This window comes from Leuciscus leuciscus (assembly GCF_965113295.1).
Source record: "Leuciscus leuciscus genome assembly, chromosome: 1".
NCBI lineage: Eukaryota > Metazoa > Chordata > Actinopteri > Cypriniformes > Leuciscidae > Leuciscus > Leuciscus leuciscus.
In genome coordinates, this window is record NC_138725.1 from 11,445,394 (window position 1) to 11,460,536 (window position 15,143).

Here is a 15,143-nt window from a genome sequence, read left to right on the forward strand (position 1 = left end):
TGTAACAACTATAGTAATATATACAAATTACTTTACGAATGCGCATGCGTCGCGTCTGAACGCGTTGTTGTCTTTGGAGCTCCATCGATTTGATTTATAATTCTTGATTTTCTCTTTAAACTCACTTACAACGAACATTTTCTACTTTTCCTCACTGAGAAGCACTACTGCTCAAACCTCATAGTTACAACGCGGACTGTTGAGCAGACGCGTCTCAAGCCTATTAGTGATCCAACATCGGTTACTCTTATAGGTTACTCCTGTGGATCACGGCTGAACGCGTCTTCTCCACACTCACTTACAAACAAAATTTTTTTTCGCCTATCGTGCGTCTACTCTACACCCGTACCACTAAAAAGATGGATTATATCCAAGACTTAAGTCATAAATTAGTATTAATATTGATAGCATCACTGGTAGCGTCGTTGCTAACTTACTGTCCATCTGTTAAAATGGCGAATATATCTGATGTAAGTAGTCTACCTTTTGGTGCAGGTGAGGACACATTTGAGCTGCACGCACTGCAGTCTGAGCTGGAAGCTGTTGAGAAACAGATCTGCGACCTTTTAGAGAAACAAGCCGAGCTGAGAGACCGGCGTTTAGCTCTTGAAACATCACGCGCCGATGCACACAAATCAGTTACCAACCCGCTGACTCCGACCTCGTCTACTCCGTGCGTTTCTCAGGTCCCGAGCGCCGAGGTCGCGGTCAGCCATGGTCTCGTTCACTCCGGCTCCAACACACCACCACGAATCCTGGGTGGTTCCGCAGCGGAAGACGCGGGCCAGGACCAGAGGAAGAATCTCTCCGCCCCTCCCGGTTTTTGAGATATCCACCCAAAAGCGCTTCTCCCCTCTTCGCGAAACAGAACGCGATGCTATGATCATCTGCGATTCCATCGTTCGGCACGTACACGCTACGTTAGGTAAAAGTAAGGTGCACAGTCACTGCTTTCCTGGTGCTCGTGTTTCTGAAATCGCTGCTCGCGTTCCCGAGATCCTGAACGGTGACGAGCGCGTCGGAACTGTGGTCCTGCACGCGGGAGTGAACGATATCATGCTGCGCCAGATGGAGGTTCTGAAGAAAGACTTCAGGAATCTGATCGATAAGGTACGCAGCACATCGCCTGAAACAACGATCATTGTGTCAGGACCGCTTCCATGTATCGACTAGGGCATGAAAAGTTTAGCAGATCACTCACACCTAAGGCAGTTATTGTAAATGAAATAGTCACAGATAATAGCTTCGATGTACTTTGCCTTACTGAAACCTGGCTTAAACCAAATTATTATTTCGGTCTAAATGAGTCTACTCCATCAGGATACTCCTACAAGCATGAGCCCCGTCTGATTGGTCGTGGTGGCGGTGTTGCAACAATCTATAGAGATATTCTCAATGTTACTCAGAAAACGGGTTATAAGTTTATTTCGTTTGAAGTACTTGTACTAAATGTTACGCTCTTAGATGTTAGAAAAACATCCCTATTATCTCTAGCCTTGGCTACCGTATATAGACCGCCTGGACCTTACGCTGATTTCCTAAAAGAGTTTGCAGATTTTCTCTCAGACCTGTTAGTCAATGTCGATAAAGCATTAATTGTTGGAGATTTTAACATACACGTAGATAATCCAAATGATGCGTTAGGGGCTGCGTTTACGGATTTATTAATCTCCTTTGGGGTCAAGCAAAACGTTACAGGACCAACTCATCATTTTAATCATACACTCGATTTAATTATATCACATGGAACCGATCCAACCGATATAGATATCATTCCACAAAGTGATGATGTCACTGACCATTACATGGTAACTTGCATATTACGTACTCCTGTAATATATCATGCTGCGCCGCGTTATCGATCAGGCAGAACAATCCTTCCATCCACCATAGATAATTTTTCAAATTGCTTATCTGATCTGTCTCAGCTGCTCAGTGAACTCAAACAAACAGATGAACTAGAGGAATTAACTAGCACTATGAGCACCATTCTCTCTGGAACATTGGATATTGTTGCACCTATTAGATTAAAAAAGGTCAGAGAAAAAAGTAAAGCACCATGGTACAACAATACTACGCATGTTCTTAAGAGATAAACTCGTAATTTCGAGCGTAAATGGAAACAAACAAATTTAGAGGTCTTTAGAATCGCGTGGAAAGACAGTATGTCACATTATAAAAAGGCCCTAAAAGCGGCCAGGGCTGAGCACCTCCGCAAACTAATAGAAAACAACCAAAACAATCCTAGGTTTTTATTTAACACCGTGGCCAGACTAACAAATAAACAGATGTCACCTGAACAAAATATCCCGTTACAGTTCAGTAGTAATGATTTCATGAAGTTCTTCACTGAGAAAATAGAAAACATCAGAACCACAATTATAAACGTTCAATCCTCAATCTCGCCTTATAATTCAGCCTCAATTATCACCCCGCAAGAATAATTACAGTGCTTTACAACTATAGAACAAAAATAGTTAAATAAACTTATCACTTCATCTAAAACAACAACATGTTTATTAGATCATATACCAACTAAACTACTGAAAGAAGTGTTACCTATAGTGGAAGAGCCTCTCCTCAATATTATTAACTCATATTTATCTTTAGGTCATGTTCCTAGAACATTTAAACTGGCAGTTATAAAACCTCTCATTAAGAAACCATAATTAGACCCACATAATCTAGCAAATTATAGACCCATTTCAAATCTTCCTTTTATGTCTAAAATACTAGAAAAAGCTGTGTCCGCCCAACTGGGCTCTTTCTTGCAAGAAAATGACATCTATGAAAAGTTTCAGTCTGGATTCAGACCGCATCATAGCACTGAAACTGCGCTCATTAAAATCACAAATGATTTACTTTTAGCTTCTGACCAAGGCTGTATCTCAATACTAGTTTTACTTGATCTTAGTGCTGCGTTCGATACTATAGATCACACAATACTCTTAGATCGACTACAAAATTATACTGGTGTTCAAGGACAAGCATTAAGCTGGTTCAGATCATACTTATCTGACCGCTACCATTTTGTCTATTTAAATGAAGAAAAATCGATCATAACTCCAGTAAACTATGGAGTGCCGCAGGGATCTGTGTTTGGCCCTCTGTTATTCTCAATATATATGCTGCCACTTGGAAATAATAATAAATAATAATCATAAATTTTATTTGTAATGCACTTTACATTATGGCAATCTCAAAGTGCTACAGAGCATATAGTAATCTAATTTTAAAAAAAATCAAGATTTAAAAATAGTTAAACCTACAGAAAATACATTTAGTGAAAAGCTTTTTTAAAGAGATGCGTTTTTAGGTTTCGTTTAAAAACATCTGTAGTCTGTGGGGCCCTCAGCTGATCAGGGAGGGCATTCCACAACCTCGGGGCAGCCATTCAGCCGATGGAGATTTCAGGATGGGGGTGATGTGATCATGCTTGCGCACCCTCATCAGGATCCTGGCAGCGCTATTCTGGATATATTGGAGTCGCTGAATGCTTTTACTAGAGATCCCAATAAAGCATTACAGTAGTCCAGCCTGGAGGAGACAAATGCGTGGACAAGCTTCTCTGCATCAGTCAGGTTGAGTATTGGACGGAGCTTGGCTATGTTCTTTAGGTGGTAGAATGATGTCTTACAGAGGTGTTTGATGTGGGTGTCAAAAGTGAGTTGAGAGTCCATTTTAACACCCAAATTAGTGACAGATGAAGAAAGGGCGATGTTTTGGCCAGAGAAAGTAATACTGTTGATGGTGGACAAACAGAGTTGATGATGTGTGCCAATTAAGATGGCTTCCGTTTTGGAACTGTTTAGCTGAAGGAAATTGAGCTTCATCCACGCCTCTATCTCCTCCAGGCATGTGGTCAATGTGGATGCTGGCAAGGGAGCAGAAGAAGTGGGGGTTGTCCTGAGATAAAGCTGTGTGTCATCAGCATAACAATGGAAAGATATACCATGTCTGCTAATGACTTTTACAAGTGGGAGCATATAAATGGAGAAGAGTGTAGGGCCCAGCACAGAGCCCTGAGGGACACCACAGGTGACGTTGTGAGTGTGTGATTTTGCTTTTCCCAGGGCGACGTGCTCCGTTCTGCCATTCAAGTATGAAATAAACCAGTTGAGAGCATTTTCTGAGAGTCCAGTGGTGTAGTGCAGACGTTGGAGGAGGATGTTATGGTCTACTGTATCAAAAGCAGCTGTTAGGTCTAGGAGGATAAGTAGAGATGGGGAACCAGTATCTGCTGCCATCAAGAGGTCGTTGGTGATCCTGACCAAGGCTGTTTCTGTGCTATGGCCAGGGCGGAAACCAGACTGAAATTTTTCAAACAAGTTATTGTGTTTGAGGTGAACATGAAGTTGTGCTGCTACTATTTTTTCCAGAACCTTTGATAGGAATGGAAGATTGGAAATGGGCCTGTAGTTAGTGAGAACTTCTGGATCCAGAGTGGGTTTTTTTCAGTAGGGGTCTGATGACAGGATATGATGGATATGGCCAACCATGAGGGAGTGGTTTATGATCTTAGTGATGAATGGAGAGATAACAGGAGTGTTTGCCTTCAGCAGTGCTGAAGGGAAAGGGTCCAAGGCACAGGTGGACGACTTAATTTTTTTGATGATGTCCTCCACTACTTCCTGTGTAGCATCAGAGAAAGAGCAGAGGGGCTGAACAATCTCAAGCGGTGGGTCGACCGTTGGGAGAGTAAGGACAGCGGTGGCGGAGAGGTGAGAGCGGATGTTAATAAATTTTTTTTTGAAAAAATGTATGTGCATGTTGCACCTCTCCTCGGTGGTCTCAGAGTGGGACAATAAGGGGGGTTTAAGAAGGTGGTTTATTGTTGAGAAAAGTTGTTTGGAGTTACCGGGACTGTTATTGATGATAGTGGAATAAAACCTGGAACGTGCATCCCTCAGAGCTTTTGCATATGCCTTCTTTTGTTCCATGTATGCCTGTTTGTGAACAGTCAGTCCAGAGACCTTCATCCGCCGCTCAAGGACACGCCCAGCCGTCTTCATCTTTCGCAGCTCGCAGGTGTACCAGGGTGCTGAGCGCGTAAATGAGACTGACCTGGATATTAAGGGTGCGTGAAGGTCCAGAAGACTGCTCAGGGACTGATTTTAGAAATCCACTGAGTCATCAACAGAAAGGGAGTCAGTAAAGCCGGAGGAGAGATGAAAATCCTGGGCCAGAGCACCCGCATTGATGTTTTTCAGCTTTCTGTAGTGGATCTGTTGCTTTGGTTTGGTTTGGTATGGGAGGAAGGAAAGGGCAACTCCACTGACACGACCCTGTGATCTGAAACACCAAGATCATAAACATGTAGGTTGCTGATAGGAGCGTAGTTAGATATAACCAAATCGAGTGTGTGTCCCCTGGAATGTGTGGGGACATCAACATGTTGTTGTAAGTTAAGGGAGTCTAGCAGCTGAAGAAAATCAGCAGCGGGATAACATGAGGGGGTGTCGACATGAATATTTATATCTCCCAGAATTATCGTATTAGCAGAGGTAGTACAGAGTGTTGTTAGGAGATCAGACATTTCCGTGATGAATGCGAGCGCGTAAATTTGATTTGATTTAGGGGGCCGGTAGATAAGGAGAACAGTCATTGGAAAGGGGGGCTTACATTTAAATTAAGACACTCGCAGGAAGATGTTGCAGGCAGCGCAATAAGGGACAGCTCCAGGTCCTGTCGGTGAATGACAGCTAAGCCACCACCTCGACCAGTACTGCGAGCTGCCTCCAAGTAACTGTAGCCGGGGGGACAGGCTTCATTTAGGGCAGAGTAAACCTCTGGCTGATGCCAGGTTTCTGTCAGACACATGAAGTCAAGTCCTTTTTCTCTGATGTGTTCTTCAATCAGTTTGGATTTATTATTGATGGATTGAGTGTTAAAAAGTTCGAATTTGACCAATGTCTGTGGGGTAAATCTCTGTACAGGTCGCAAAACATTAAAATCCACTCCACGCAGACTGGAATCCACTCCACGAAATGTATCCAACCGAAAGTGCAGGAATCCCATACTGGAGTGCAGAGGTCTCGCGATATTTCCAGTGTTGATGGTAGCTGGAGTGACGGTACTCTGATGACGCGTCAGACATGCGACAGATGACCAGAGAGATGGGATGTTTGTAGCAGAGCAGCTTGGCTGGTTATGAAAGATGAATTTTCTACCGGAGCCTCTATGAATGTACCGAGGGCGGCGAAGAAGTCCAGGTCCTTTAACCCTCTGAGGTCGAGAAACGCGCCGACGCGCTTTGCTGGATTTTTTTCACATAGCAGCAACATAAACTTAAATTACTCCGTCATTTATGGTTATACAGAAAAAAGAAATATAAAAAAATAATCTGTGATATTTCTACTTTTGTATGTGTCCACTTACAATCAAATCAAAACATTGTGCTTTTGTAAAATAAAGAAAATAAACAGGGTGTGCGTTCTGCCTCTCCGTCGCGGTGAACTTTTTTTTCTTGAGCACATCTATAAACTGAAACAAAACTCAGCGAATACTTGTCGCACATTTATGAGCCATATACCTTTATACACATTTAAGTGTGTACTTTTAAATGATCGGATTCAAACTGAAAACAAATATTCTCTGTTTAAGTAATTTGTATAAAACCAACAGGATGTCCAGTATCTCAAACGCTTGCTAATTACTTTTTAATTCGACACGCCCACTCGCGCAAAAGTGATTCACATGCAAATCTCCACATGCAACGCGAACGCCCTCGTTACCTCAAACACAAAACACCAAAAAACTTCACAAGTCTCTGCTTTTCGTCGAGTTTGGAAGACACGTCTGAGCTTACATTGGATTTACCCCCAGAAGAAGAAGAACGCGATTTGAAGACAAGAAAGATGTAAGGTAAGAAATTCTTTCTTATTAGTTTATGGTATTGTTGCATAAACTTCACATTGCAGTTGAACTGTTGCTAGATATATGGTGAATATTATACTATTTAGACCCGTGTTTACTGTTAAATACTGTTTGTGGATATCTGCTCAAACATAGATATGTATAACCATAATGTTTAATATTTTGGAGCGCGATGGCGTTTGAATGTATCATATTTTGGAGCGCGCTGTGGGTTTGAATGTATCATATTTTGGAGCGCGCTGTGCGTTTGAATGTATCATATTTGGAGCGCGATCGCGTTTGAATGTATCATATTTTGGAGCGCGCTGTGGGTTTGAATGTATCATATTTTGGAGCGCGATCGCGTTTGAATGTATCATATTTGGAGCGCGATCGCGTTTGAATGTATCATATTTTGGAGCGCGCTGTGCGTTTGAATGTATCATATTTGGAGCGCGATCGCGTTTGAATGTATCATATTTTGGAGCGCGCTGTGGGTTTGAATGTATCATATTTTGGAGCGCGATCGCGTTTGAATGTATCATATTTTGGAGCGCGCTGTGCGTTTGAATGTATCATATTTTGGAGCGCGCTGTGGGTTTTAATGTATCATATTTTGGAGCGCGATTGCGTTTGAAAGGAAAAATGCACCAAACATTAGGCTTTATGTTTTTACTATTATCTCATTTCATATCATCATAACGAATGGAAACATTTGAAGTAACATATGATAATCAATATATTTTTCTCTAGCGTAGTTGTTCTTGAAATCTTTTGGAAGATTTAATTTATTGTTATTATTATTTTATTTACATTTACATTTACATTTATTCATTTAGCTGACGCTTTTTATCCAAAGCGACTTACAATTACTATATATGTCAGAGGTCGCACGCCTCTGGAGCAACTAGGGGTTAAGTGTCTTGCTCAGGGACACATTGGTGTCTCACAGTGGATTCGAACCCGGGTCTCTCACACCAAAGGCATGTGTCTTATCCATTGCGCCACACCACCCCTATATATTTTATGCAGCACTGCGTAGCCTATGCCTACAAGGCACAACAAACCTGGTGTTCATTATATATTGTTGGAAACGTGTGTGTGTGTGTGTGTGTGTGTGTGTGTATTCTGTGAATTTTAAAAAGAAATTTTAACCAGAAAAATCTAAAATCTATTCCCAAAATCGTGCAGCCCTATAGTTTCTCTTGATAACAGTATGTTCACAGTTTTTTCTTTTTTTTCTTTTTCTTTCAGGGACCAGATGCAACTGAGTTCTGCTGACTTCAACATTCACATGAGTCTCTGTACATGAACATGGTAAAGTGAAAATCAAACACCTTGGAAATGAAAGGTATGTACAATGTTTTTAGGAATGGCACAAAGGTCTCTGTCTTTGGATCATTGTTTTCAATGTGCTCTTTTGTCATTTGTTGTGTATTTTTGGATTATGTTGTGTTGTAAATAAATCCAAACAATCTAAAAGCCATTCTTTTTTAAATCTCCTCATTCTTTGTGCAAGGTTGCTCTGAATGACAGGGCCTGATAGCTTCTAATAGGGCAGTTAGGGGAGTGTCTTTGTCTTTCTCAGGTGTTGAAGGCTTACATATTCATGAGATGATCACGCCTTTTCGCATAAGGCTTTTTCACACAAAACACGTCTTAGAAATTTAAAATCAATATATTGTCTTATCTGAATGAGCAGTCAGGGTGATTTTCACATAGTTTTGGAGCAAATATTCTAGGCTAAGTCATACAATTTTCAAAAGTCTTGTGAAGAAATAATCAGTATGGGTTTCATGGCCTTATTTCAGTGAGAATTTTTTTTTGTATTTTCACAAACTACGCATAAATGTCATTATCTCAAAACTACAAACTTTTACATACATGCTGCTGATATATTATTGTAGCAGAGTTTGTGCTGAATACAGTGTAATTAGACTTTAGCCATGAAAATGTCACTAGTAACAGAAAAAAACACAAATGTCAGAGCATGTCAGAACACCTCCAGGGCCCAGAAAACAGCTCAGACCCCAGAGGGTTAATGATGGGAATGTTAAATCCCGGTGTGGTTGTGAAATTAAATCGTTGGATTTGCAAGCTGGAATAGCTTAACGCCATACAGGAGCTGGAAGTCATCTGTAGCAGGTAGGTGCCAAGTTACCTAGCTTCCCCACTGGTATAAAAGGTGTGCACCTTATGTCAGTAAAAATAGCTCGTAAAAGGCACAAGGCTCGTAAAAATAGCACAATATAAAAATATATAATCAAACTATAAGCGCAATTAAAAATCGCGGGCGGAGAAGCGGCAAACAAACAACGCCAGCGTCCTCTCCTCACCCTCCCAAATATTATAAGGAAACATGGAATTAGTTTCCATTGTTATGCTGATGACACTCAAATCTATATTTCATCACGGCCAGATGAAAACGCTAAATTATCCAAATTGACAGAGTGTGTTAAAGGCATAAAAGATTGGATGACGCGCAATTTTCTTTTATTAAATCCAGACAAGACAGAGGTACTAATCATCGGTTCAACAAACCGCCCACAAAACCTCTCACTCTACAACTTTAACATAGTAGGATGTCCTGTTACTTTATCCTCTACAGTAAAAGACCTGGGTGTTATACTCGATTGCAACCTGTCTTTTGAAAATCATATTTCATATGTTACAAAAACAGCCTTTTTCCACCTTAGAAACATTGCTAAGCTACGTAACATGCTATCAGTTTCTGATGCAGAAAAGTTAGTTCATGCATTCATGACCTCGAGACTAGATTACTGTAATGCTTTATTAGCCGGTTGTCCTGCATCCTCAATAAACAAGCTACAGTTAGTCCAAAATGCCGCCGCTAGAGTTCTTACTAGATCAAGAAAATATGATCATATAACACCAATTTTATCATCACTGCATTGGTTACCTATAAAGCTCCGTATTAATTACAAGGTATTGCTACTGACTTATAAAGCCCTAAACGGCTTAGCTCCAGTCTATTTAACGGATCTTCTATCGCCCTATAATCCATCGCGCTCTTTAAGATCACTAAATTCAAGGCTTTTGGTCATACCTAGGATTTCTAGGTCCACCAAAGGAGGGAGAGCATTTTCACATTTAGCTCCAAAACTCTGGAATAGTCTTCCTGATACTGTTCGTTGCTCAGACTCGCTCTCCCAGTTTAAAACTAGATTAAAGACGCATCTCTTCAGCCGGCATTCATATAATACTTTTAATCTTACAGTTAAATCTGACCTCTAGTTCATAAACGCCAGAGGAGAACTGGCCCCCGACTGAGCCTGGGTTCTCCCAAGGTTTTTTTTTTTTTTCTCCATTAGGTCACCTGATGGAGTTTTTCGGTTCCTTGCCACTGTTGCCTTTGGCTTGCTCAGTTGGGGATATTTGGGGATATTTAATTTAATTGATCAATCAACAATACTATTGATCAGCATTACCAAACGTGGACGTTTTCCACTAGAAACAGACATTGATGTATTATTTTAATTTAATACTGTGAAGCTGCTTTGATACAATCTGTATTGTGAAAAGCGCTATATACATAAACTTGACTTGACTTGACTTTACCCAATACTTTACTAAGTTTTCTATAGGGTATATTATACTGCAATGCACTACAGTTCACTGTAGTGAAAACTAAAGTATACTACAGTATTTATTACAGTTTATGGGTTCACTATAGTTAACACTACAGTATGCTGTAGCATTCATTAAAGTGTTGTAAATACTATACAGTATACTACAATTTACTATAGTTTACTATAGTAAATATTATAGTATTTTCTCATTTATTGACTAATTTATTCATATTGCATAAGTTCAATGACGTGGGAAACCTTAATTTATATAGACAAAATACTTGTATTGCCTTATGATTTTTGTAGCACAAACTGATTTATTATAAATCAATCAAATAATGGATAGGTCATCTGGGACGTAAAGGCAGATTTTCCACCTTTTGACCAAAAGATGTCATTAGTGTGCACCTTGTTGAGAAGATTTGAGTAATAAACCATTTTACGCTTAATTTCACCATCACTAGTTACAGGAAACAAAGCTAGAAGAAGGATCAATGAAAAATGAGAGTGTGGTAGCAAACACTTTTCTATCACTGAATAAGAGACAAACATTTCCAATAGTCTTTGATGAGGTTTATTTTCTTGCAAGAAAAGGCCAGCAGTCGTACAGTAGCACAGAGTTATTATGTAGTGTGACAGTGAAGCATCCTTCCTCCTTTATAGTCTTGACTCCCAGAATGTTATCTTTCTAGGCCAAAGAATGTATTTCAACCATACATGGAACATTCTTAGACTTGTTCATCATGTTTACCCTTGAGTGGAGGCCCTCCTGTCACGACCAACACTCTTTACCATTCCAATACAATTCCATATTAGAATAAGGTTTGTGTGTGCTCTTTTACTGTCATATTATGATGGTCACACACATCTTAAAGATACAATTTCTTCCACAATTGCTTTACACAGACTTAACAAGAAACACCTGAAAGCAACGAACCAATGAGAACGTGACACATGATTAAAACAACCAATCAGAACATGACACATTCAGAAGGGCAAACAGGAAGCAGGGAACTTTTTTTTTTATTTTTTTTTATTTTATTAATGCCAAAATGAAGATGTAACAAGTACATAACAGGAACAATAATAATAATAAAAAAACATAGATCACAAAAAAATAAATAAAAACAAAATAAAGTGCCAGAGGAAAGAAAAAAAAAATTATACAAGATTAAACATAGAAAGCAATCTTTGACTTTTCAAAGACTTTTAGTTTTTTATGCCCATCAAAGACAAAACATAGGAATTATAGTCTACTAGAAAAATAGACAGTAACGGGATCTTACCCTGGAAGCAGGGAACTTGACTAAGGCACATTACAAAATAAAAGACATATCAGTAGGTGGCGGTAATGCACCTTTTTCGATGGTTTGCCAAACCGCCATAAAAACACCAGATGATGATGAAGAAGAAGTAATAAAAGACATGAACACAAACAAAACCCAAACCAATGTGACAAGGCCCCAATTAATCTTTATCAAATCAAATTGATTCTAATCAAAAACTCCTGAATTGAAATCTACTTGAATCGTGGAATTTGTGTCAGTAAGCACAGTGTTTGTTAAGTTACAAGTCTGTATCACTATTACTTCTCACTTTCTGTCTCTGAATCTCTCAGTTAATTACAGGGCTTTTGTGTCCAATCATGAATTCCAAGCTTTCAACAGCAACATAACTCTTGAGATTCAGGTAAATATCTTACATCTTAAAATCTTAAAATTAGCTTCATTTCATTGCATAATTTTATTTCATTATTTATACTTTTTAATATATTCCTCCATGGAACAATCAGAACCCAGATGGTGTTGTAGTGCACATCAGCTCCAACGCCAGTGCAGACAATGGGATTCTCTCTGAAAGCTACAATCTCACTACTGTGAACAAGTATGCAAAGAAAACCATTAGATTTGTGTTTTCATTTTTGGTAACACTTTATTTTGATGGTCCCCTTTAGAAATTATGTTGACTGTAAGTAACTTTGAAATTACATGCCAACTAACACTCATTATATGAGTAAAGTATTAATATGTCTGCTTAATATCTGCTAACTCCTTTTGATGCATTTATTTTATTTTGATGCTCCATAACAGATGTAAGTTAGTTTCCAACTTTATGTCAACTTCTATTAACCCGAACTCTAACAGTCTACTAATACTCGTATTAAGAATCAAGCGTATGAACACTTTTGAACAAGATTATTTGTATAAGTTCACTTATTATTTTGTCTTGTAAACATTTAATGTGTGAAGCTAATTCAGGGCAGTACTAAAAATATATATTCTTTCATTTGACGCTCTATCTACTGTACACCAATTCAGGAATTAAATATATATTTTTTAATTCCTAGAGAGGGAAAATGGAAAGTTGTTGCGAAGTTTGATGATGAAAAGCCATTCAGCGTGGTGTTTAATGTAAAGAAATATGGTAAGTTATTTACATTCTTTATGGTGCAGACATTCAGCTGCTGGCATGCATGGTTTGAATAACCCTATTTATCCTTGATCCCAAGTTCTCCCGGCATTCAACATCACTTTAACACCAAAGAAACCCTACCTCACCCTAAATGAGGAAAAGTTGGAAGTAGAAGTCAGAGCCAGGTGCGTGTCAATTACAACTGCTTTTACTGTTACTCGACACTCACCTGAAATACAAGCATTTTCAATAATTCTGAATGTAATTATTGGGCATTTACCTCGATAAGCTACTTTCTGAAATGAAACAGCACAGTTGTTATAAAACTGCTTTACAGTCAGTAAACTGCCAGGTGTAGCCCTCTCACAATTAACCTTCTGTTTGACACATAGTAGCAGGGGCTTTGGCTCTGGCTAAAATATTATTGGAATATTCTAGAAAAATGTTTGTTTATGGGAAGCCTCTCAGAGAAGAGCTCTGGCCAAACACTACAAAGTTACATGAAACCACACTATTAAAAAACAGCATACTGTAGACCTGTGGCACCAGCCTCTTGGAGAAATGTCTTATATAAACATAATTATTGAAAGTAAATAATTTTCATAAACAGTGCAACTTTTTTTGTAGCAAGTTTATAATCATAAGTCTTCTAAACGTTGTAAATATCTGGTAATGGACTGATGCAGTGAATTAAATGATTATCATAGATAATAGATACATTTCATATCATTGTCTAAATTTTACATTAGTCAATAATTATTTTATTAAGGCAAGATACCCCAGGTTGTTACGTCAGGTGGTGCAAGTACTCACAACGAGGCAGTGGCGGCTGCTGGTCTTTCAAAGAGGGGAAGCTCATTTTCGGCCTACATCATAAAAATTGTCCATTTATTTATACGTAAATTCTACGTTCCTTTTCAAGAAAATGCTCTGTGACCCTGTCGTACCAACTAGGCGTCTTTTCCAGTGACTTGACCAGTGCCCTCTCAATGGCCAGCAGAGTTAGGTATAATTGTATAAATGTAATAATATAATAAAGGTATAAATAATAATAAAATAAAGTATAATAATACTACTACTAATAATATATATATATATATATATATATATATATATATATATTTTTTTTTTTATTACTATTAATAATATAAAAAATATAATAAGTAATAATCAAGCGTAGCGTTAGTTCTGGCAGGTCACGTTAGTCAAGCTCGCATCAGCTGACTATCAGCTGATCCACATCTACCTATAGGAATATGACGCCTATCACCGTATACATATATAAGCTGCTTCAGTATTATCCGCAACTATCGCGTTTCTCAGGAGCAAATTAAATGGCGAAATTCGGCAGGCAAACAACATTATCTCACAAGGAATTGTGCAATCGGGAATTTAGCAAGAGGAATTCATTCCCCACAAGGATTTCACCTCAGATTCATCTTAAACTTGAACACGAGATTTGCAGCATTGATCATAAGTTGCCTGATTTGGAAGTTGCCTGCTCGCATCGCTGCATTATTGACACAGGACTCGACGTGATTCATTCTCCATTCATCTCTGAAAGTCTTCACAAAGCTAAGTCCTTTTTTGCTCATTGCTAAAATCTATCAGGGTTTTGGCAACATGCTTGTTGCTAATGCCATACGTGTGGCTTGGGCTAATCTAACTTAGTCGTTTTCATTAAAATGCTCTTGCTAGGCTTACGCGATCATATTGGCTATGTGCGTTACTATGTGTTGTCATTGGCAACTGATCGCGTTGCACAGGCTGTGCTTTTAGCAATATGCAGCACAGATTCAAGCAGCTGCTTGATATGAATTAACAATTCATGGTGCAAACGGAAATATTCTGCTGTGGCACAGCTTTAAAAAAGACCGTAAACAGTCACAATTCAGTTGAGTCACTTCGGACACGCTTGGTCTATCTAGTTCTTGGAAACAGGTCGTTCTTAAAGCTACAGTGTATTGTATACCGTGATTGCATTTGAATGCATTCTTATAATTTTTATTTTTAAGAGCTTGCATTTTTATAGGCTGACATTCAACATGGTTCTATATTTAAGCTGTGTATATTAAGTAAAAAATAAACAAATCAATAAATAAAAGTTATTGAAACACTGCTTGTTCTAAGGCTAGGCCTATCTAGTGGCTATTTGAAAACTGCTTGCATTAAAAGCTGTTAGTTGCTATTGGGAACATGGTTGTTGAACTTTTAAGGTTATTTAGCCCAGTCGTTATTTGGAACATGGCGTGTTTTAGGCTTATATCTGGTGTCATTGTGTCACAT

At 38.8% G+C, this 15,143-nt stretch overlaps 1 protein-coding gene across 1 annotated transcript in view; it reads left to right on the top strand.

The window, feature by feature from the left end:
• Positions 1-15,143, top strand: part of LOC309485775 (complement C3-like) — a gene marked incomplete at its 3' end in the record, with an annotated part of 34,050 nt that overhangs the window by 2,260 nt on the left and 16,647 nt on the right. The window contains exons 5-8 of the mRNA XM_082152811.1: positions 12,064-12,134; positions 12,238-12,329; positions 12,793-12,869; positions 12,955-13,042. Coding sequence (XP_082008937.1) covers positions 12,064-12,134; positions 12,238-12,329; positions 12,793-12,869; positions 12,955-13,042 — 328 coding nt within the window. The remainder of the gene's footprint in view (positions 1-12,063; positions 12,135-12,237; positions 12,330-12,792; positions 12,870-12,954; positions 13,043-15,143) is intronic.